At 38.0% G+C, this 24,847-nt stretch overlaps 1 protein-coding gene across 7 annotated transcripts in view; it reads right to left on the bottom strand.

Moving 5' to 3' along the window:
• RALGPS2 (Ral GEF with PH domain and SH3 binding motif 2) overlaps positions 1 to 24,847 on the bottom strand; it is a 139,469-nt gene that overhangs the window by 66,550 nt on the left and 48,072 nt on the right. For all 7 annotated transcript variants that reach the window (XR_014695742.1, XR_014695743.1, XM_084528650.1 and 4 more), the window contains 3 exons: positions 21,814 to 21,921; positions 11,509 to 11,559; positions 5,840 to 5,923 (listed from right to left, as the gene is read on the bottom strand). Coding sequence is in view for 5 of the 7 variants with exons in the window: in XM_084528650.1 (XP_084384776.1) it covers positions 5,840 to 5,923; positions 11,509 to 11,559; positions 21,814 to 21,921 (243 nt within the window). In the remaining 2 variants the exon portion in view is untranslated. The remainder of the gene's footprint in view (positions 1 to 5,839; positions 5,924 to 11,508; positions 11,560 to 21,813; positions 21,922 to 24,847) is intronic.

Below are 24,847 nucleotides of genomic sequence, written 5' to 3' on the forward strand. Positions count from 1 at the left end.
AAAAACCAGCAACAACAAAAATACAACACGTAAAGCATCTCCTGAGAGACTGTTACTTTGATAAATGTAATAAATGGTCCTGTGCAAACAGTGTTACTATAAAATATGTAAGAAATAAATGCATAAATACTGAAGTATTCAGCAGTACTTCAAAGTATTGTCCAAAAAATTACACCTCAATTTGATGTTCTGCTGCAGTTACACAGCTTGAGAAAGCCAGCTTTCCCCTGGAGTGGTATGTTGCTAAAGAGATGCTTTCCCTCTGAAGATCAAAGAAAATTGAAGTTTTAACATCGGTTTTTGTATTGCAGAGAATCACAGAGACAACACCACTCTGCTGTGCTTCACAGGCCCGCATGCCTTCGATCAGATAAACAGAAATGTGAGTGAACAGGAGACTGCTTGCAGTAGGCCAGATTATAAAACACTTGCTCAAGACATGAAACAATGCTCGAGCGTGTTTGTAAGGAAGAAAAAACAAACAATTGAGCATGTTGGCCTTGGCTTCTACCAAAGCTCATCAGTCTCCCAGTAACACAAGCGGCGCACCACACAAGTACTCCTGTTTACTCAGTGTGCTCTGGTTTCTGTCCCAGTCCCAGCCAGACTGGGGTCTCAGCACTGCCAAGGTCTTGCGGGAAAACAAAACAAAGCCAACCCCAAACCCTCCCTCTCAGCTCAGAGCTCTCCAATGCTTTCAGTGAAAGTAAGCAGGAGAACGAATTAAGCCAGTGACCATTTCCATTCCAGCCACCTGCACTCTTGGGTGTGTTTTCGCTGGCACTGATACTGTTTTTTGGCTGGCCTTCCATTCATTGATGTCTTGAAAAAGCACCATCTAATTTTTCCAAATATTTTTAAATAAACAAATTAAACAAAGCTTTTTGTTTTAATTGGCCACAAATAACCACTTCTATATCTTATCCAGGTTCCTTTTTCACATTTACCATGGATGGTCCTGTTGATATTTTGTGGTGATTTCATTTAAAGCCTTCTCACTGCTTTTACATCTTATTTTTCCATATATTTGTGTGGTAATATTCTTCCCTATTAACATATAAAATCATGATCAACTTTGGAATATACCTTTAATGAGTCACAGTCTAAGCTTTTGAAATTATCCCGAGCTTTCTCTATAATAATAGCTTTGCTATACTGGCACTTTTAAGCTCACAGTCACTGGTTCCAAACTAATTACGCCTTCTCTGTTAATCAGTAGATAAATTCAAGACCCTCTCTCTTTAATAGAGTTTCTGGATCATAATTTGAAATACTTGAAACATTCTGATACGCTACATAAAAAGATGGGATGAGGCATAAATTAGACAGCACTGACCTTGCATTTACAGGTACAGTAAAATCCGTGTCATTCCCCTGCCTGTTTCCAAAGGAAGAATGACCACCTCTCCCCCATACATGTTTTTTTAATTTGTGATAGTCCTAGAAAAATTTCACTACCATACTTGATGGCAACTTAGCAGAACACTACACCATTCAAGACAACACAAATTCTTCCTTCTTCCTTTCCCTTAGAATCCTATCATTTCATTTAATAAAAAAAAAAAACAAAACAAAACAAAACCACAATGTGTTTCACAGTGACACTAAAACATACAGATTTTGCCTTTTACAAGGGGGGTCTTTTGCTTTAAAAAAAACTGCTCAAAAGCATTGAATCTAGTTGACAAGTTTCTCTAATATTTTAAGCTCTATGGCAGCAGAGTTCCACTACCATTTAAATGAGAACCCCTGGAAAGAGGCTTTTAATACAGGTATTTTTATAGTCATGAGAGTGACAGTCACCTTTTAATATGCTATGAAAAGGTTTTCATACCAAAGCCTAACAGCAATTCGCAAATACTGATTTCCAGTAGGTAGAGAGCAACGTTTTGGTATGTAGGCAAACCTGATGATTTTGCACTATGACAGATTTATGAGTTAAACAGCATCAAATTATACAACTAACTCTCAGGAAAAAAAAAAAAAAAAAAAAAAAGCTTGCAAAAGGCAGGGATCAGAGCTTTAAAAAATTATGTAGAGAAACTGCACATTTTAAGAAAGCATTTAATAGTAGCTGTGTAGATCTGTGCAGTACCGCATCACAACGTATGCTTCGAGAATAAAAGAATCCTGGCATGGAACAACTCGCTGACTTCTCTTCCCTGAACTTGAGCTGTTTTTACAGGCACCATATATAATTATCACATAACTAATGCTGGAAATACACTACTTCATTCTCAGTGGACTGCAATCAACTGCACATAATCATAACTGTTTCCAAAGCTCTATCAGCAGATCAATTTGCTGTGAAGCAGCTGTTACTGATTTAATATTCTTTTTACTTACAATGCGAGAGCTGTGCAAGACTTTCGTTTGGCAAGTTGGGGGAAAAAGGGAAAGAGACAGATGCATGATGCATAATTTAAACCCAGTGAAGTTTCAAAGGTTAACAAAAGTTTGTTGAAATGTATTCACGGCCAATAAAGCCAAAAGTCACGATGATTTTATTGATCACATGTTTTTAGCTCTAACCATTTGAACCCTGCAGGTAAGTAGGGCAGGTGCCCAACAGGAACTGTGTCCTGCTGAACAATCAGCTGGTATAGATCTGATCTCAGAGAAGGTGGACCAGGCAAGGAAGATGAAAACTGCTTACTGCACTGTGCCACCTTATTCCCAGCTGCCACTGTCTATCCCATACAAATTCTTGGCTTTCACTGCTCCCAAAAATGATGGTGAATCTAAATATAACCACTATAGGAATGAACGATCCCTCCCCAATGACACATTTTGAACCATAGGCACACACCACATCAAAACTTCTACAAAGTATGGCATCACTAAGTCAAAAGTGGAGCTACCCAAGTGAACGATAGAAATCTGCAATCGAAACACCACCTACTCCTCTCCCCTTCCTCTCTGGTTCTACCATATGAAGGTGGGACTGATGACTTTCCTTGGCACCAGAATAAAGACTGATGCAAACTTCTTGGAAGAAGCTCTTGGAAATGGTACGTCCCTCAGCCACCAAAGCTGTATGCCGCAATTTCCCAGAGAATTGGTTAGACAAACTGACCCCAGCATCAATGGAGGGACCTGTCAAGTGAGAGAGGGGCACAACCAACTTTTAAGGCTGTACAGAAAGCGTACACACAGGGTAAGGATTATCTACAAACCTAGAACTCACAACTAGAAAATCTGAAGCTACATTTGAAAACATCCCACTAAATGGAACGTCTCCATGAAGGACATCTGAAGAGACCCACAGGCTGCCTGTCCTTCCATCAATCTGTTCATATGTTTATCACTCTTCTGATGTTCCCTAAAAAATAAGCTAGAGAAAGGGAGAGCTCAAATAAACCTCTGCCTTTTCCTGACTGCATCATTCCTTGCGACGCCCTCAGATGCATAGCCAAAGCAACAAAAGGGGGAGGTAGGAGGGAAACAAACAGTACAAGAAACTCTATAAACATCTTCTCAAAGCTAGCCATGGGGCTGCATTGTATTCAAAATTCCCCTTCAGCATGCTGAAAAAATTTGAAATACAACAACACAGATCTTTAGTCAACTAAAACATTGAACAAGCTCAAAGATACTACAGAACTTGGAGTCACTTAGTTCTATTATTCCTTGCAGAATGGCCTGGTCTTGACCTGCCTTTCAATCAAAAATAAAATCTCCTTGAAAAGAAAAGTGTAGTAGAAAAAGGAAAACAAGACAGATGGAAGAGCCAGTCACAACCCGCAATCGTCTAACCTGCACCACAGAATAACGAGAAAATGAAAAGTTCCCTTTGGCAGTTAGCAAGGCTTTCTAAGGAAGCAGGACTATCAAGTATTATTAATAAACGTGCTACAAAAAAAAGGCAGGTTATTTCTAGCATTTTATTCTCTGTGTTTACTTTGTTGTAGGCACACAGTTTTTATAGAAATCCACACAAAATGTTTAAGACAGAATAAAAGAATATTACCCATCAAATTAAATCAATAATCAACCCAAACTGATTTGGTAAGTGTTGCACGGAAGGGTGAAATGTAGATACATCCTTAAAAAAAGCTAAAATCTGAATTGGTCAAAAAAAAAAAAAAAAATTAAACACGAATAAGAATGGGAGGCTTAAGAAAGGACTACAATAATAAACTGATGGGATGTATGGAATCTGCATGTTAATCTAAGAACACTACTTTTAGAAGTTTCCTAAACACTATTTAACAATAGAGTTAAAGGTCTGAAATGCTGCTAAGATGTTAACAACTACCTTTAAGTGAGAGCTATCTCCTGCTATTTCTGGCCAGCTGTACAAGGCAGGCCTTCCCTCTCTCTCTGTCCTTAACATATTTTACTGGTTAGGTATTTTTAAACTGTGGTTGTGTAATGACAGTCAGTTCATCGCTTATTCACATAATCTGGCTTCCCCTCCTTACTTCTTGCTACTAAGTGTATTTTAACAATTCTTTCACATGTTTAAAGCTGTTTAGCCAATTCCTGCAGTTCCTTGGTGTGTTATACAACAAGAAAATAGGAGTGAGGTTCTTGAAGGCCCTCTCTACAAAAACATTTCAGAATATTCAGCAAAACAGTGTTTCTTTGAAGACACAACTTAGATGGATAAACAAGATCTCAAAATGCTGGAACCACTGTTTTTTCAGTGAGATTAATGTGAGATGGATCAGTGTAGAAGCAGCCTCAGGCTAAACACAGCAACTTCAAAAGCTAAATCAGGAAAATTTCAACTAAATACTGTGCGAGGGAGAAGAGGGGGAACAGAGTTCAGTAGATGATGCTATAGTCACAAGAAGTTTGAGGTGTAACGTCATCTCTTCTGAATATGTCCAAACCCATCCACAGAGAAGCACTTCAGTCATGATATGGTTAAGGAATATTGTAAATGTTGTAGGTAAGTAATAGAGCTTGGTCAGATCCTGAATATGAGCAATAACGGAAAGCAAGAAAGTATACAACTGACAGAAAAAAACAACTGAAAGGGTTAGAGGCTTGGCCTGAGTTTGCGATGATTAACAAACATGTCTAAGATGTGAGACTGGGCACAGAAAACAGGTCTGGAAGGAAGCTTTTAAGTTTGAGACATTATTAAACATTTACAAGAGGAGATACAGGGGTAAGAGAATGACTTCATCTGAAATCCAAAATAAGGCATTACATAAATAAGCATTACAGTTTTGAGACTTGGTTGGCTAACCAACAGCTGTAGTTACGCAGCTTTAACAGAGGAAGAAGCTAAAATTGTAGTTTTAATTGATAAAAAAAAAGTTATAAAACCAATTTAGGAAAGCAAGCCACAAATCTCAACTACATATCCGAAACATTACTCCAAATAGAGAATTAAAACAAAGTTTTGTACAGTCTATGTGTTTGCTGTTTTTAAGTTTGCCTGGAATCGTCTTAAAAAGATGACCATACTGACAAAAGGCTCTTATTTCTAGGGACAAACACACCTCTGTGAAGCAAAAAACATTCAACTAACATAGAAAGAAATCATACCTAATTATTACTCCAGCAATCCTATATGGTAAGCCTTTAACCTCAAATGATGATCCTGTCTTTATGAAAAAGGACAACCACCATTTTGGGGAAAAACCCTTCATATTTTCCTTATTTTATTCATCAGTAGCTGCTATTTAAAACAAAGCCACAACTATTTCTTCAGTACTGTCTTGGTTGTTCTGTATTTGCTGAAGATAAGGAACTGCTTTAAGCACATATTTGAAGTTTTCAAATAATCAGCTGTGATCAACAATAAAAGTGATGTGCCAGAACACTTAATTCCCCAGACTTTTTAAACATGTACATGTAATTACATTCAAATAAAATAACTCACATGATTGAATCTTCTGGTGAAAGCAACTGCATTTGGAGCAGAACTATATTTCTCTTTTTTATTCCATCCACAGCTTGCCAGCTCCTGGGAGAACAAGGATGAGAATTCATTTTTTTGAACACCATATGTTCAGAGCCATAAGCATAAAGAGAGAGAAATCGTAAAAAAAAAAATTCAAAGTAACAGAGCAATAATACAGTGAAGTAATAAACACAGAATAGCACTTTTCCTAATTTCTTTTGTACATTGAGATTCCACAGTATTTCTGTGGGATTTTGATTTAAGTAATTAGATTTTTGAAATGTATCTTTTGTTGAATTAGAAATGCTATTTTCTTAGTTCAGCTATTAGAAACCAGAGAGATAATGCAAGATTCATTTTATCATAGAAAATGTCAGTTTGAACATGAACCTGAGCTGGAGAGAGTCGCATGCCTTTTTGTTTTAATTACTTTCTGAAGATATTTGAAGTCTATTTAGATGATACACCTTGTTATATCAATCTAGACATGTCCCATTAATGCAACATGCCAGTTAATTTTATTATAGCTACGGAAGATGACAGTTTTGCTATTTCTTTATTTTAACACTTGATTTCCAATTTTCCCCTCCAAATGAGGGAATTTTATTTTAAGTTGAACAGTCAGCACTTAAGAAATATTTTGTGGAGTTAAATGGAGCAAGGAGACCTGCTTAAAAAAATTAGGAAGTCAGTTAATCGGTGTACTTAACTTGTTAAATTGTTATGGTGTACAATTTTTAAGAGGAATTATTTGCGAAGCCTGAAAAAAACATTTCTTTAACTAAAAAGTTACAGTGCTTCCTGTCTGTAAAACTTAGCAACTGGGCAACTGTGTCACATTCATTGTTATTTACTATCACTTAATTTCAATGAAGAATTTTGACTAGGAGCCATTAAAATGAATGTATCGATGAGCTCTCCTATTCCTACACAGCAGCACACACAGCAGACACAGGTACGCACAGCATACAACCTATTTCACAGCACCAACTGAAACCATCAGGAACATTACCCAGTACAGACACAATTAAAGTGGCATAACAGCTAAGTACAGCCTTTTTTATTATTTATTCATGCTTTCTTTCCACATCTTCCACTCTGAAGTGCTCTCAGTTTTATTACCGTATTGAGAACCACTTATTGAAGCTGTACACCATACATGCAACTACCACGTAACATAGGCAGAATGGTTCAACATGTAACTAATAATTATGCCTTTTAAGACAGTCCTATTTTAAAAGAATCTGGTATCTGAATATTGTAAGCTGTAACCTCACAACAGCATGTTATTGTAAAGAGCTCTGACGTTTATGTTTAATTAGAAACTTCTTAATGTCCCTTCAATCAAAATCCCAAAGCTACTAAAGAGCCTCGTGCCCATCAAGAGACCTTCAGCTCTCCCACCTTCTCAAGCCCTTGGCATGTTGGTACATACTAGAGGAGACTGAGAGGCTCCTATGAGAAAAATGTGGAGTGCCCAACTGTGTGTTTAGGGCCAGTCGTTCAAATGTCAATTGCAAGTTCTGTCACCAACACCTATCCTGGAAAATGCCACGCTGTCCAACATAGGAAAGCACATGCCCATGTCCTTGTGCTGGCCCTTCAATGACTACGTGCAAGACAGCTGTGTGGCCCTGAGCTGTTCTTCCTCCAAAGAACTGGCCAAGAGGCAAGGAAGCCATCCAAGAGACTCGTTTGTGTTCTGTCCTTCAGCCTCTCGCAGTGATGGGGTTCCCATTAGAACAATCCCAGCTTGGCACATGGGGATAACACAAGGTGATTCATCCTTACTGGCATCTGATGATTACACTTCCTTAACAGCAGGAAAAAATCGTTTTAGGTTAGGTTTAGATTAAATTAGTTTCTCTAAATTAGGTTTAGAGAAAGCATGGTAATTTGTTAATGACTGAGGCATTGTCCTCATACTATTTCAATTCTTATCACTGAGTAAAAAACCTAGGGTAGCTCAGGGCAGAAGTTACCTGTTACCCTGGCGCTGTACAGCGAAGGGTTTGCACTGCAGGGTTTTGTATCAGAAGGAGACCTGGTTTTGTGACTCTGGGGCTTGTGGGCCTAGTGTGATTAGTGATTAACGTGATGAGAGGTGAGTGGGTTTGTTTGGCTTTAAAACCAACAAAAATTACCATGAACCTTTAGGTGGTATATAAGTAGCAGTCTTAAGGTTAGATTCAAATTTGCATTTATTCAGAATTTGAATTCCAGTATCAGGTGGGCACAGGTGCAAGATCTTAGGCTGTGAAACAGATACATACATAGAATTACTATTTCTAAGAGGAGGTCTCCTTGTTTTTTAATTTTAATTGCATCTAGTTCCTTCTGACCTGATAATTAATCTGCGTGGTCCTTTTCCACAGGAAGTTAACACAACTCAGAGGCACGTCAGATGCAAGGCAACAGCCCGCTGCTCACCTGTGAAGGGGTGCTGATGGACACACAGCACTTGACACTGTCTGCACCTTCAACTTTGTGCAAACATGTGATAAGTGTCAAAATGGCAACAGATATTTTGCAGTGAAGGCATCATAATTTCTTACATGGCACGTATGTGTTTCTTAAAAGGTGAGTACATCTAGAAAGTAATTCCTATCCTCCCCCAGTTTTCCTTTTAGATACTTGCTTCATTTTCTTCTGCTTTTCCTCTTTATGTACAATAATGAGGTAGAACATCCAACAAAATCAAATATGCATTCTTGACATTTCTTCTCATCTCTCAGAGCCTTTCAGTAGGTTTGCTCATACAACACAACCTGAGATACAGAGAATCAACCTTAAAAGAGCAGCAGATGACAAGTTCAAGAGTACTGGATCACTGCCACTGTATCTAATTCACTCGCACCCTTCTGCTTGTTCTGCAGCTGACTGCTTGCTCTGTGCAATGCTGGAAGCAAAAATGGGAAGAAAATATTACCATCAAGCTCAAGCAGAAGAACTTCCATAAGAGCAGATCATAAAGAAAAGTCCTAGCTATTTAAATTGGCGGTTTGATTTTTTGATATCCAGTTCTTTGAGGCCCAGTAACTAGAGAAGAGGAACTGCAAAAAAGCATCCAGAACTGCAACATTTTGGGGTAGGGAGGATGAGACAACACAACCTACACAGCAGCAAAGCTTGGCTTTTAAATACATTCTGTGTGTATTTCTAAACAATTAGATAAAAGGGTAAATCAACTTGAAAGTTTCTGATGAGCTTTTTTTTCTTAAAAAAAGATATCCAAGATATCCTATTAGAAAGATGAGGGTGGCCATATCCTGCCAATCAAAAAGACTAAGGATGCCCCAAAAAGCCAGAAATCAAATGGAAAGCTCTTTGAAGAACTTAGGGGAAAAAAAGAAGGGGGAGATTAAGAGAGTGGGGGGAAGAAACAGCTCGCTCAAATCATGCAAGCTAAATCATGAATAAAATCATGGCAACATTTTCATGTACAGACCAAAATAAAGCCTTTAAAAATATATATCCATGGGTAGAGAAGTGATCAAGCAGTAATCATCACTAAGATTTTTTTCAGCAGGTGTCTCTATTGGAAGCAAGATGTTCTTTAGTGATCCACACAAACAGGGACATGACAAAAGCCTGCCACCAGTAAAATCTGATAATCTAAAGGTGACTGATGAGCCCAAAGACTTCTACACTACTGACAAAGTGAACAATAAAATGAATAATGAAAATAAACCTTGAAAAGTACGAAACAATGTCCATAGGAAGATGTTAATCAGACCAAAATAATGATAAACAAATTCATAATTTATTGTAGTTACTGTGAAGATTGTGAAAACATCAGTGCAAGCCAGGCTGCAATAGAAAGGAATGTGGAGGTACTTAAAAACATAATAGAGAGCACAGAACATCCATATATTATCCCAATACATCTACAGATCACAAATATCTTGAACACAACAGTAGTTGCAGCGTTTTTTGTTTTGTTTTTTTTTTTTTTTTAAAAAAAAAGCAGTCAGAGAAACATATTACAATGAAGCATGGCATGCATTCTTTTCCTCTCCTATATGAGGAAGAAACTGAATAGAGTTGCTTTTGCAAATGGAGATCAGAAAAGATACAACAGCAACACAATTAAAAGATGCCTCGCACAGGAAAGGCCAAAAGGAAGTTATCTACTGATCAGAACAGCACAGGCTTTATTCAGGATGACATGAACAGCTCACATGAAGGAAGCATTTTTGTATTATACACTGTAAATAACAGTAAATCATGAAGGTTGAACACAGAATTGAGTTCAAAGGGGATTAGCCAGAAGTCACGGAAGAAATGCCCATCACGGGCTGTTAAGCCTGGTATGTGGATGCACCTTGCAGCTCCAAGTCTCCAGCTTCTGACACCAGAAGGATATATCAATGTATAATTACATGGTAAATACATTACAATGATAAATACATGGTTTCTCATACTGTCTCACTAAGCATCTACTGCTGGCCACTTGGAGAGGCTAAAAGGACTGCTGACAACTATTCCCACATTCACTGACTTCTTCCTGAGTCCCAGGGTACGTTTCATTACGGCAGTTCACGTTGCTGCAATCTGTAAACTTACCCCTGTTCCCCTATTCGCAAACAAAGCCAAGTATGCCCTGACAAAAACCTCATGAATAAGCTGCACATGTACATCATCTCCAAGCATCAAGACTACATATAGTCTTTATGCTCTACTATTATCTCCATTAAACATACAACTACTCCATAATTTCAAGGTATGGAAACAAAGAACAATGCCTATATAACCAGCTATATTAAACTACAGTCAGGACCAAAAGCGTAGCTGAAACATACAAGTGATATATGGAGCTATTTGTAAAGCATCTCTAGCCTTGATACACAACATACAAAAATGTTAAAAACACTATTATTGAACAAAGGTCATGACATTGCAGAAAATATTAAACCCCTTCCTTCATCTATGAAAGTGAAACAGCACCTCTGAACCTCTTCATTGTGTAACTGGGACAGGTGTGCATGCGTGCTCCAAGCACAACAAATGGCAAAAGCACAGGAGGGCCACTGCATTCATTCTGACAATGTAATGGGCAAACTGGGGCGTTTGTACTTAGAGAGGGGCTGCTATTTGCTTTTGGTTCTGTTGTAATACACGTAATAAGTATTTTTCTTTTCTCCTTCTTATCATGACCTTCATATATTGACTCGTGTATTTCAGTAATACACAATTGGTTTCTTAGCAATGAGGCTAGGATTGTAGTTCATTTGTTAAATACTTTGAAAAAGTAACAGAAAATGTCAGTTCAGACAACTAAAATACATATTTGGGCACACTGTGTACCACCCAGCTTATTAGTTAGTTTGTTTTTTCTTTGGATCTATCAGGAGCTGGAACCTAAAACATTCTGATCGAAATTGTCAAATCAAGATGTTTATCATTCAAACACTAAAAAGCAGATACTTCATCTCTAGCACTGGTTGAACATATTTAAATACCAACAGGGCATTCCCCAAACTAACTGCTAGTTCCAGACATTTTTGTATTATAAAACCCATCTGCCAAAGAGTTACAGAAACCAAAGAACATTTATATTCATTGAGCCTACTCACACTTTGCAATTTGGGAGTTTATGCATAATATTTTTCATTTAAGTTCGAAAAGAAAACCAGTGAACTACTCACCTCTGGTTGAATTGCTTTAAATACAGGGACATCCATTAGTGTTATCTGACCCTGAAATAAGAAATCATAAGTTAAGTTCAAAATTAACTTTGCATCCTATTAAGTTGCTGCACTGCTGGAGAAAAAGTGTACTTGTTCCATTGCATTTTACTGTTACTTCACTTTAATTTAGTAGCATGTTTAAGAGGTTTTGGCTCTCACCACACAGCCATCCTGCAAAACCAAAGCGCTCCAAACTTTACATTTAATAAAATAAACAAATTATGAGAAATTATTCTCAGGAGCAGCTATATATGCAAGTCAGAGCTTGAGTTTAGAAATGCTGTATAACGACCTATCCAAGAATATAAGGACCTAACTTCAGTTACCCAAGCACAGTTTCTCTTCAGACTCTGAATTCTCAGTCTAGGCATTACACAACTCTATTGAAACATCCCCAAAATCTGCAGTTGATACTTGGACCATATTTGACCCATCTAAATAGCAAAGCTGAGTAATCCTGCAGTTGCACAGCAACAGTTAAACACAGCTATCGCACTTCCACTGAGTCAGAATCAGCAAGTTTGTTTTCAATACCTCTGTCTAGGTTTGAAAGGGGTAAAGCGGCACCCACAAAAAGAGACAAAAACTAGTTTTTTGCAATTTTAAATTTTATTTTAAGCAGTTTAGAATTGCTCTCTGCCTATAAACCCAATAGGAAGAGATCACCTCCAGAGAACATGTAAGGTAGCCCACAAACAGTGCTATTCAAGTTGGATATCAATATATCCTTTTGGCAGTGAATCCAGGGACCTTATTCAATTTCAGCAGGTGCAAGCTGCTTAGCTATTTTCCCTGCTTCCTTGAAAACTGTGGTTCTTCCATTTATATACTTGGTACACACCGAGACCACTGTGACTCTCCAAAACTGATTTCCATTGAATGGCGTTGCTGGAGAGCAGGTTGGCTTCTCAAGTAGAAACGGCCTTGCAGAAGAAACGAAACTAGGCTGCTGTAGTTGAAAGAGAGCAGGTGTTAAGAGATGCACCTGGCTCTTACGAGATGAGAAGATGGGTTTTGCCAAAAATTTGTATTTTGCAGCAGGATCTGATGACATTTACATCTCTTTTTATGTCAAACAACCAAATTGTACAAATCAGTCCCAATTTCCTAAACTTGACACAATCTTCTGTTATTTTGCAGTACATCACTGAAGAAACAAGCTCTTCATGTGTCATTTTTATAAGCTTTCTTTCCTGGGCTCCACATTAGTGAGCTGATGCTTCTTCCAATCTATGTTCTACACCTAGACAACATTTTTCTAAACTTATGTTCAAGGGAGACTAGATCAGATCAATTTAACTCAACCCAGAGCAGAAAAACAGGAAAATACTCTTTTCCTTCAACTTAAACTCTACGCCCTTCCACCCATAGCAACTACAGTAAAAATAAACAAACTTTTGCCAAAACCAAAAGAATGCCTTCTGAACTAGAAGCAGCCCATCTCAAGCTCTTCTCTTATTAACAAGGGACCTACTCGTGAAGGGGAAAAAATGGCTTCTTGTGCTAAAGTTGGAGACTGATTCAGCATTCAGTTGTTTGTTCGTTTTTAAACAGGAGATCATCAGGGTTACAAATGCAGAAATCTCGACAAAAAGTTTTCAAGAAGAGCAATTTCAGCTTAACACAAGAAGTCCTGAGAGCTACATGTCATTCCTGGCAAGGGAAGAAGGCAAATTTGTGAAACTGTGCTCAGACAACGCAAACTATTCCAAATGTGGTTAATGAACTTCGCTTTGCTTTTTTATTTTAATGCAGGAACAGGCCGTACTGGTGGGTTTTAATCCCACCTTCTCCTAACCCAAGGAGATTACCAGGTGAAGGATGAGAGCCCTTGGAGAGAAGTTAACACCCTGCCAAAAGCCACAACACGCTTGACAATCCCTGCTACAGGCGAAGGGCACAGCCAGAGCCCTCCGTTACCCACAGAAGAGCATCAGAAACTCCTACATATTGCAGATGTCGTTCTGGGTTATGTTACACTGTACTTGGCTAAGCAAAGAGCTTCATCTTGGTAATTTAATAGTCTGCCCTCTTATTGAGATCTGTGTTTATGGCTGTTTTGAGGACACAAATGGGTAAGGCATGGCTTTACTTGGGCAGGGAAAGGAACCTGACAAACAGACAGAACAAAGATATTTCTCCAAAAGCACGATAGTTAGGAAGGGAGCAAGAACAACCTTGTGAATGGATTTCTAAAGTTAAAACAGACTTGAAGCTAATAACCAAGAGGTATTCAGAGAAAACTTGTCCTAAGAAAGTTGCAAGGCTTAACATTAAATACATTTTTTTTTTTCCAGATATAAGAGTTTTCAGAATGAAGGAAAATACACCTAATAAGCCTCCAAGCTTAGAGTCCAAAGTCTAGATACCAGCTAAATGGATCATTAAAGAGAGAAATACAGAATACTTGCTCCTCATCCAGACACAGGAGAAACTGTTACCAGTCCAAAGTTTAATCCAATTATTCCTAAATCCTACTTAAAAGTTTAAGACGAGAAACTGCAAATGCATAGGAAATTGCTTCCCTATGAGCACTGGACTTATCTAAATACCACACAGCAAGTCTGTACCACTGTGTAGAACAAACTTGCCTGATATTTTAAGCTCCCATTTGCTAGGAAGTACCAAAGCTCTTGCAGCCCTGGGAAGCACCTAACCACGTAACCATAGCTGTGCAGGCGTAAGCACCAGGGGACTGCACTTTCTTACCTGCAGACAGCACGCAAGAGATACGGGGACAGAAGGAAAGGATGAATTCGTTTTTCTCACCCAATCCCCTCAACCATACAGCATCCACACATAAGCAAGAATTGACTTATTTTTGATTTCCAAGGGCAAGACCCCAATCCTGAAACACAAGTTCATGTAACTCCATATTTAGTCTACATCTGTCTGCTAAACCATGCCAAGCCTTCTGGGAAATATATTGTCTTTGGTAAATACCTGACTAAATGTAGCATTGTGCTTCTCAATATAAGAAATGAATTAGGAAATTGACGGGTGAGGTGAAATCAAAATAACTTCAGGTTAAAAAGCAGAAGAGGCAGGCTGTCTGGAGAACTTTTTGGAACTATTAATCAAATTTAATATACTTTTTTAAAAATAAAATTAAGTAAAGCTTGAGTATAGGACATTAAAACATCCTTACCAAATGAACAAAACCAAGAAAACTGGCATTGCAGTGATCGCTAACATTTATGTGCAAATCCTCCTCACTGAAACAAGATTACAGCGGTGGAATGGAAATGAACCAGAAAGCCAATTCATTGTTCACACAAAAGCAGAAGAGAGTATGATTAAAACCCAATGCTTTATTTCTTCTCAGGAAAAATTTGTGTTCTTTACCAATCTGAACTGCCTTAGCTAAGTCAGAATGTTATTTGCTTCATGTTTATTCCTAAACAAATTATTACTTGAAGATCAACATCAGCAAATTATGACAAAGACTGATTTTAATTTTGTACCACAATTCTGACATCAGAAGACATGCACACACTTCAAATAGAGAACGGTATATTAACGCTATGCATAAATAAAATGAACAAAATTACACATGCCAAACTTCAAGATTAATGCTCATTACTAAAAGATTTGAAATGACTGTTACCAGTATCACAACACACAGAAGACAAGTCTGAGAACAAAAGATACAGCAGGAGTTGGGGTTTTGTTTCTGTTTGCTGTTTTTTTGTTTTGCTTTGTTTTGTTGTTGTTTTTTTTTTTTTTTTTTGAATGGGCAAGTGAGTTTTTTGCTAATTTGGTTTACACATTTTATTACCTTCACTAAAAGCAGTATCCATCTGTTACAACACTAGCATTTACTTTAGCACTTGTTGAAGAAATATCCCTTATGCAGGTTCTTTCCTTAGAAAGTCTGCAGTGTCTTAAGGATTTCAAACACTTCAGCTGTTCACAGCTCGAAAGCAGCAAACAATTGTTAGCTGAACCCCTAAGCTGATGGGTACAAAACCATTTGGGTTCATAGATATAGCAGTGTACTCATGAGTTTTTTAAACCTCTGACAAAGCAAGATTTTTTTTAAAACATCTACTCATTCATATTCAGAAGTCTAACACTTCTCTAAATTTTTACCCTTTTAAAGGTGCTCGCTCACTGCGAAGCCAAAAATAAAGCAAAGTGAAAGGCCATTATTCTAATCAGCCCACTTGAAATGACAAAGCCTAGAAAATAATGTGTAATACTTGTTGGATGCTGTTGCTCAACTCTCCTTATAAAAAAAATTATACCATGGCCAAATCATGGGGAATTTAAACCCATAAACAAAGCCACTAACTTGGTTATTGTAGCGAAGCGATACAATGCACTGACTTCTCTCATTTCAGTTCCTTAATCCAGCCAATACAAATTCCTGGATATCTCCCTCTCCTGAATGCGGTTCAATGGTTTAACACTCTAACTAAAAATTTCAAGTGTTCACATCGATTTGTTGCATGAAACAAGCCAACAATAACCCCTCTGGTTTGTGGTTTCTTTTTTTGTTTGAGCTCTCAGCTGCATGCATTAAAAAGTCACATGCACAATTCAAGACTTTGATTTAAAGAAGCATTTTGATTAGACAAAGAAGCAGCAGCAGCTTAGTATTTTCTGCCCTTTCAGAAGTGATATGGCTATCGACTTTATCTATATATTAAAGAAGTTCTTCATCACTCAGGCAATGAAAGAGCTGAACATTTTTTCTCAAATTGGCTTTAGATCTTGAGAACAATTCTAGAATATGATTAGGTTTTTGTTTAAGTGTATAATTACTGTCCTTCCAGATCCTCAGTCACTTGAGGAACCCTACAAGGGAAAACCATCTTTAAGGAATGGTGAATCTTGCAATTCCGATATAGGCATGTTAGAGGGAAGATAATGTCCCCCCAGCCTCCCTGGCACAACCATAGGAGTTTTTGTATGCACTGCTAAGACCTTGCGTGGGGACACTCTTCAACAACAGAGTTTAAAAATATTTTAGCTCTCCTGGGTGTTGAGAGATTGGACTTACTAACAACTAACTACGTCAACATACTAAAATAATGACCATGTAGCTTCAGGTCCATATACAGAGATTTACCCCTCTTCTAAGGCAAGGCTAGGACGCTATAAACTTTGCATCCAGATGAATAAGAACCACTCGTCGTTGTGCTGCTGCTTTGACAAATATGGACGTCAATGAAATTAAATTTTAAAGTATTCCTCAAAATTCCTTCTTGCTTTTCTGTGAACACGTGCGACTACTCTCCTTTCAAAACCCATGTAACTTAGGAACTTCTAGTTGCAGTTAACGCCACTGCATCAAGCTCCTCTCCATGCTCCCATACAAAATCTCCCATTTGATCCAGACTATAATCCCCCTTTTCTAGTCCCTAGACTTCGCAAGCATCAACTCTTTTACCAGGCTGCTTACTGTACTACAAGTTCTCCAGTCATGTACCTACCCCACAAGGACACTGCACATCCCATAGCTCCTTGACAGAAACCCTCATTGTGAAAAGAAAAACTAAGTTTCTGTCTGAGATGAAAAAAAAAAGTCTGTATTTCGGTTATTGAAGAACATTGCCATAATCTGATTTTCCTTGAAGCCATGTTGGTTCAGGCAGCACTTCATAAATTGCTCCTTAATCTGAATTTTTAGAAGGAAATATATTTAAGCCTTCCAACTTGGCTTAGCACTGTCTCTCTGGGCTGCCAGAATACTTTTCCCTCACTGAAAAAATAGCTAAGCCTCTGTTAAGCACTGCATCTGTAGTAAAATAATTCTACTGCCCAAGATGAACACTGGGGGATTGGAGTTCCTGTGCTGAAACCCTACTTGTTTTCTCACGAAGTCCACTCCAGAACTTCTGTCACTAATAGTTCTTCCACACACTGAAATCGCTACTTCTTCCTCTCCTTGGGAAAATACTTATTTATTAATATTCTTCTGTAAAATAAAGCTAACGGGAACACATACAATCAGATTTTATTTTATTGTTATTAAAGCAAATGCTCCTAGGCCCAGTACATCACTTTATCAAGCTGCTCGCAGATGCAGCGGACAACTTGCCAGATCACTGACAGCCAGCCCCAGGAGCTGCGCAGGACCTCGTGGAGGAGATGCTGGATCTGTTGGACAGAGGAAGGTCTCCTATGGGGAACCTTGGGCCAGTTTAAGTTATTTTTGTTCTGTTGGAAGTGGCAAAAAAGGAGTTGTTGGACACCACACACTTCGAGACCTGTTTCTGCACTTGCTTTACACGCTTCATTTACAAAACACACATTCGTGCTCTTTCTCCAGATATAGGTGTCTTGATAACTGTCACAAGAATGCCTCTGAGAAAAAATCCTTGTTTCATCTACACAACTTTAAAATGACGTTATTGTTTCCAAAATAAGCAATATTTCTTCCAACATCCATTTGACAAAGCTCAACTGGAATCCCAAGGAGAAATAGACATACATCTTAACCAAACTTACTTTGTAACGCTTTCAGAGACTATGGCAAAGCATAAAGAATCCTTCTTAGATAACTAGGTGGGAAAAAAAAAGCAATGGATTTATACAGCTGCGCTTCCCTTAATTCTACCTCAAATATTTACACCGCCGTGGCTAAGTCGAAGTATAAAATGGAAATGCGAGTCAAAAAGTAATAAACAGTCAAATAATTAAACAGTAGCAGTCTAAAGAGCAAGAATTTACCGTAAAGCAAAAAAATAAATATTTCTTCAACCTGAGGTTCGCCAGCATCTTAATTTGGAGCTCAAGTTCCCAAAGCATTTTTCTTTTTTCTTTCAGTCTCACCAGCCCCGCTTTCTGCTGCCACTGCCCCATTACCATATCCCTCCCCCACAAATTGTGCCCTGGACGCTCGAAACCACAGATCTCCCTTCAAAAAAAATGGCCAGCATTCACTGTGGCTCTGCCTACCCTGTAAACACGCTGAATGGTTGCATCTACAGGGCCAGGCACCAGTGGGTAATGCTGGCACCAAGTCGCTTTGTGGCTTTCAGCTGTTTAATAAAGAAGTGAGCAGTGATCAGCCTAAAAGCAGGTATTTAGAGACAGACTTCTATTAGTTACAGCTAGAAATCTGTCTGTAGAATCCCTTGCAGAAAACAAACATATCCTGCTTTATACTCACTGAATGGCATTCTTTTTCCCCAGGTTTACGAAGCATGCAGGCATTCAATACATCTTCCCAGGAGCTTTGCTTTTTCTGTGCATGTATAGCAGACCATACATTCGTTTCCAACAGCAGCAGCTAGGCCTGAAGATCTCACCTGTTCCAGCTGCAACACGGCCCTTTAACTTTACAAAGAACTTACAACACGTGGTTGCTCATAACAGTGTAAGTGCAATATTACATGTTTATTACAATAATCACTGCTGTTACTGTGCAAGACAGAACCCTGGAAGGGTTGGAGTACATGTCAAAGTTGCTCAGAGTCCAAACAACAGGCCGTCACAAAATGGCACACCAACCGCACCTTCGGCATAATGCTCCTGGTGGGTGACTGCCAAAGGCAAGAATGTGAAAATAAAATCACCGATATCTACAGTTAGACTTCTTTGACTTGGTAAGCAAGCAATAGCTTTTCCAGTCCCTCTTGTCTCTTACTCACCCACCAACTGACTGAACAGATTAAGATTTCAAGGAACAACCCTAACACGAGAGCTGAGAAGGCAGCTTTGTGTCTCAGCCTGGCACTAAAACTACCAGCAGAAATCCTGTTTCCAGTATCTTTTCAGCTAAATACCATTCAGATTTTTGCTCTTCTGTCCTCAGCATAACTGTAACAACCTGTACACAGTTACATGCTTGCATCAAAACGCAACACAACAGATACGAGATGAGACTTCCCAATGCTGATGTTGACTGTATCAGTTAACTCTCACCTTTATGGCATCTATGCACTGAAATTCTTTTTTCCTACGAGCCAAAACAATCGAGCAATTTATTAGACAGCTGTCTAACTCTTGTGCAGCAACTTACTTTTCCTGCTGTTTCACCAGCTTTATTTTTTATCTTGTCTCTCACACATAAAGTACTTAATCCATAACTTATTTTTCAGTTCACCACTTAAAAAAAATATATATTATTTTGAAACCTGTATTCATCTACTGCTGGTTACAGAATTCAGTCTTTGGTAAATCACTGATGTCAGTAGTCTACACTACATCTCTTTTTACCAGAAGTTCTCACTATGCTACAAACTTTTTCTAGTTTGAAAAAGCAACTGGTAACATATCCGTGTCTAAGCTGAGAGGTACAAACCCACTGTTATAATGAAAACCTCACTAGCACAGTTTTGCATTCTCATTGATGCTGGTGTCCTGAACAGCTTGACCATACTGTATCACTCTGGTTGTCTTCAGATCAGCACTGAAATCCTGGTGAAGATTTTACACTTTTCCATTACGGTAGGACTAAGAATGTGAAGAATAAGGAAATGAGCAATTAAAAAAAAAACAACTACAATGAGTCAAAGGTGTTTTTCTGCCAAGGTACTCAAGTTTTTGTCAAATTTACCTATTTTCACAACATTCAACAAGAATGACCACAAAAAGACAGCAATTAAGCAAGTGCTAGTGAAAAAAATAAGGTAAGTTTACCTGAAGAACTAAATATCAACTAGGAAGTACAGCCGTTTATAGAAACATGATTAAAAAAGAAATAAACTATTATCTTGCCCAAGGGTTGTTCGCTGACTACTGGAAATTTTGCTCAACTGTTTAAAATGCTGTAAGATATTTCAGACCAGTTTACAGCAAACAAGGCCTGAAAATAAATATTACCGAAGGCTGAGACTAAAGATATAGTTTTCTTTTTGGAGAAACTGAGAAAACAACAATATTACACCAGGTTGCATAAACCCAGACTACAATCACATGTGCATAATCATAATGGGAAATGTTGAAATAAAAGAATTGTATTTGTAAATGGAACTGTACCTAGTTTGAAGCCCGATATGAAAACAGTAAACATTCCAGATTTCACTATAGATTTTAATAAAAATATTAAAATTGGATAGCATTTATAACAGGTAATATTTAGAATACTCGTGAAAGTTAAAAGTTTCTGCAAAGGAGAGATCATTTAAAAGAGCAAGAGGCCTATGAAAGGAGATGCCAAACAAAGCACCTTTTCATTTTGTCCAAGTCCATGGCAGCAGCTCCACACAGACTATGGTTTTGGGCTTTGCACCCTCCTGAAGACGAATGCAAGCATCGTAAATGCACTAAGAATCCTTGATAAGATCCAAGGCTGAGAAGGACGTGATTGAGAGGTGAGTTCTTCTATTCATGCATAACTTCTAACAGAAGTCTTACAACCAATGTACTACCAGAGACCATTAACTGGAAGGCTTGATGTTCTATGTTTATCCCCAGTAGGAACATGTACAAGCAACAAAGTTTTGATTTGTTACTGTTGAGCTTAAATATTTCCGTACTATGATGGACTAAGAGATTCATCCTGCGAACCTACAATACTGACTCACAGCCAACAGGTGTCCAATCAAACTACTACCAGTGCTGTTTTGCAGAAGAGTTGAAACAGCAACACAACTGAATGTTATGTGGGCCTTCTGTAACACAACAAAAACACCACCTATACAGTCCATATACAAGCCAGTCATAAAAGTTTTCCTCTGTAAAGTTAAAAAAAAAAAAAAAAAAAAAAAAAAAGTTGAATTCCCTACTAGTGTTGGCAGAAGTTATAAACAGTTTTTATGATACCACTGCTTATTTTAATACAGGACTATTTTGTAATAACAAGAGTGAAAATTTTCTAGCCCCACTAAATGTCATCAGAAATTGTCACCGACTTCAGCTGGGATGTGCTGTACCATCTGCCGGTGTCTGACACTGGCTGGGCATTATGCAGGAATGGCTGTATTAAAAAACAGGAATCTGTACCTTCATTAAACCAATCAGCATAAATAAACAAACCATCAAAAGGATTAAATTAAACACCTCCAGGAAGAAAAAAAACAAGTTCAGATCAAGTATATCCTTGCAGCTACTATGTGCATCTCAGAATTATGGTGTATTGTACAGATTTAAAGGATCTTTGGTCTGCATTGCACACAGTAACATGAAAATGCCTGGAGAGCCTAGCCCCAAAAGACTACTCAACATTAACCAGAATATAGACAATGAAGTACAGGACAGGATACATTTTTGAAACCCAAGAATGGTGGAAATGAGTTGCGAAACATAGAGGAATGGGGAAGGGTAGGGAAAATTGAAAAAATTACACAGCAACTAACAAAAATTACTTACGGCATATTCTTCTGGTGTAACCTTCAGAACATCAAATACCACTGCATCAAAGCTCTTCTTCAGTTCCGCTGAACCTTTGTCACTCAAAGATTCAGAACTGCTACTCTTCTGCAAAAACAAACAAAACTACTGATGATATTTTGGTTTTGTCATCTTTTTACACTGCCAAGATCAAAATTCCTTTTCACACATCACATTTTTTTTCTATTGGACAAATTAACCATTAAAAAATCCGCGGGACTTATTGTCTCCTAACAAAGATCACTTGATTCAAAGACTCTCAATCTGATTTCAACAGACTTCAAAAGCACTTCTCAATACACAACCCTTACGTATTTCAGGATGTAATTAAATTTCAGTTTTGTTGAGAAAAAGTTAACAACAAGAATCAAAATCTGAACTACAGAAAAAATCACTAATGAGGAAAAAAAGACAAGGTCTGCCCCAAAAGAATGCATTTGCATCTAAGAAGCTTAGTATAACAATTAGGGTTTTTTGTTTGTTTGTTTTGTTTGTTTGTTTGTTTTTTAAATGGTAGTAACTCAAATCTGGCAGAGATACTAGATCCAACCTAGATTATTTCATGAATCAGTATCTAGAACATACAGGTATTTGCTTCCTTGAAAAAATACAAATATTGTTCAAAAATTAACACTTTGTTCAATACGAAAACAATACATCTGCGTTACAAATAATCACTTCCATTGGTATACAGATTCTGTTCAGTCATCACACTTTTTTCACACAGAGGTTGAGATGTCATATCCAGATGTACATCTCACATTTGAGCCCCAGATGTATCTAACTCAGAAATATGCATGCAGCATGCAATTTTTCTGCTCCCCGCTCTCCTGTGGAGACCTGTAAAGCTAAGCATTTTTTGTTTGCTTATTTTTTTCTCACTTTCAGAAGCCTGGTATAAAGCAAACTCCTGACTAAGAGGAAGAAATGAGATGAGACATGAACAAAAAGCATCATGAGGGACCACAAGTAGTACAGTCAGTAACTGTATGAGCTTTTAACACTTCTTCAGCAGCCACTATGCTTGCCTTAACTACAGTGTAACATCTATAAGCTTCAGCAACAGCATAGCCTGGACCTAAGTGCTAACAGAGCTCCCCCATCAGATTTGCTAATACTTGGTTTTGGAGACTTTGGAGAGAGAGAAATCGAGCAGTGATGCACGGAGTGCTCATGCCCTTGTTGGGAGCTCCAACTCCACTGCAGCAAAGCACACTGAACACAAACCAGAAACCAGTCTTATGTTGGAGACCGATACATCCTTAACCACTCTAACGCCTGCTAGGAGGTATCGCAGGGGTGTACACCTCCTGAAAAGCTGAAAACGTTAGACTTCGACCCACATAATGTAGGCACTTTCTGACAGTCCTTGTAATTTTACTGCTAATGTTCTAAACTTAAGATCACGGGTATGGGTCATATGCACAACATGCATACAAACGAGCGTTTTCACCGTGGAAGTCATTTTCACTGTGCTTCCAGTAACATCCTGCATCAAGTCTGCTGATGCCAAGACAGAAGGGGAGATAGATAGCACGCTGTCACCAATGCTGGCAAACAGTTCTCCTGTTCTAACGTCTTCTCCTGAAAACCTAACAGTATTTTATGGCTATACTATTTATTTTGACTTTGGCTTCCCAATTACTACAAGTGCATTTGAACTCCTTGAGAGTTCAGCCAGCTGAAATTTAAACTCTTGTCCATATTTCAGCATTTTCGTTGCAAAAACAGATAAAGAATATTCATGCTCATTTAATGTCCGGTTTTAGTGAGCTTCTTCTGACAGTACCATCTCTCTGAAAAAAAAAAAATGGCTTTGGATACACCACCAAAAACTCCAAATCAGATGCATGTTTTCAGTAACCATTGTACTACATTTTCAGAAACATTTGCCAGTTAGTAAAAAAAAAAAAAAAAAAAAAAAAAAAAGACACCTGCTGAAAGCAGATTTATGTCCCGTCTTTATTACACTCCTAATCCCAACTTTTAAATGTATTTTACTTAATTTTTACCAGACAACACGTAAACAGTCAAGACTCCTGTTGAGTAAGATGAGAGCTTTCCTCTACGAAACCTTTCCAGTTACGTGCCAACAAGTGCCAATTCAACAATTCATATTAAGGGAATTACAATACTTGAGAAATTGGTGGAGATACTTGATTCTTTTCAATCACACAACACTATTCCTTTCACCTTGTTTGGACTACTTTCCATTCCCATCCACACGCACAAGTGCATAGCACACATGCAGCCCTATTATTAAAACAGATTTGTAATACACATATGAAATTAACATCTTCAAGGCTCAAATATTCTTTGAAGGAAGCAACCTTTTTCAGGACTTTGTGGCTTGTGTCACTCTCATTTGCAGTGTTCACGAACATTGTCTTTTATATAAAAGAGGGGAAAAAGACAAAATGAAGTCTACCGTGTTAAGAACACATTTGCAATTTGACAAAAAAAAAAAAAAAACACCTGAAAATATTCATCAGCAGTAAAATAACTGTCTTTCAAAGCAGAAAGCTTTGGTTCTTTTTGTACATCTGTACAAGCCAAGGCATGCCACCCTAAAGAGAAACAGTGCATCTGGAAATATTACTCATAATACACTAAGGGCAGATTTTAAGTTCCCATCATTCCAGTAATACAAGGCATTAGAAAACAATACTTAATGAGGGAGTGATTTGCAAGAGTTTTGAAAAAAAAAACAGATCCTGTAAGCCCTCTATCAGTGCTAAGACTCTCAAACAGATCCTCACTGGCAAAAAAAAAAAATAAAAAAATCAAAACCTTCTGGTACTTACCTCCCCCCCACTCACTTAATAAGTAGATGGCAAATGGAAAATTACATTAACTTCAAAATATGAAAAATCACTGTCAGACTGCCCCAACACGCACACGCTACCTGTCAAAGGCGAGAACATTTCCCACAGGCCTTGCCAGCCCAGCTTAGTGCACTAAGAAAATCTATTATTGTTAAAACTTGAAAAGAAAAGCTTCCTTGTCTAGATGT

The sequence above is a fragment of the Aythya ferina genome (assembly GCF_964211825.1).
Source record: "Aythya ferina genome assembly, chromosome: 8".
Lineage (NCBI taxonomy): Eukaryota > Metazoa > Chordata > Aves > Anseriformes > Anatidae > Aythya > Aythya ferina.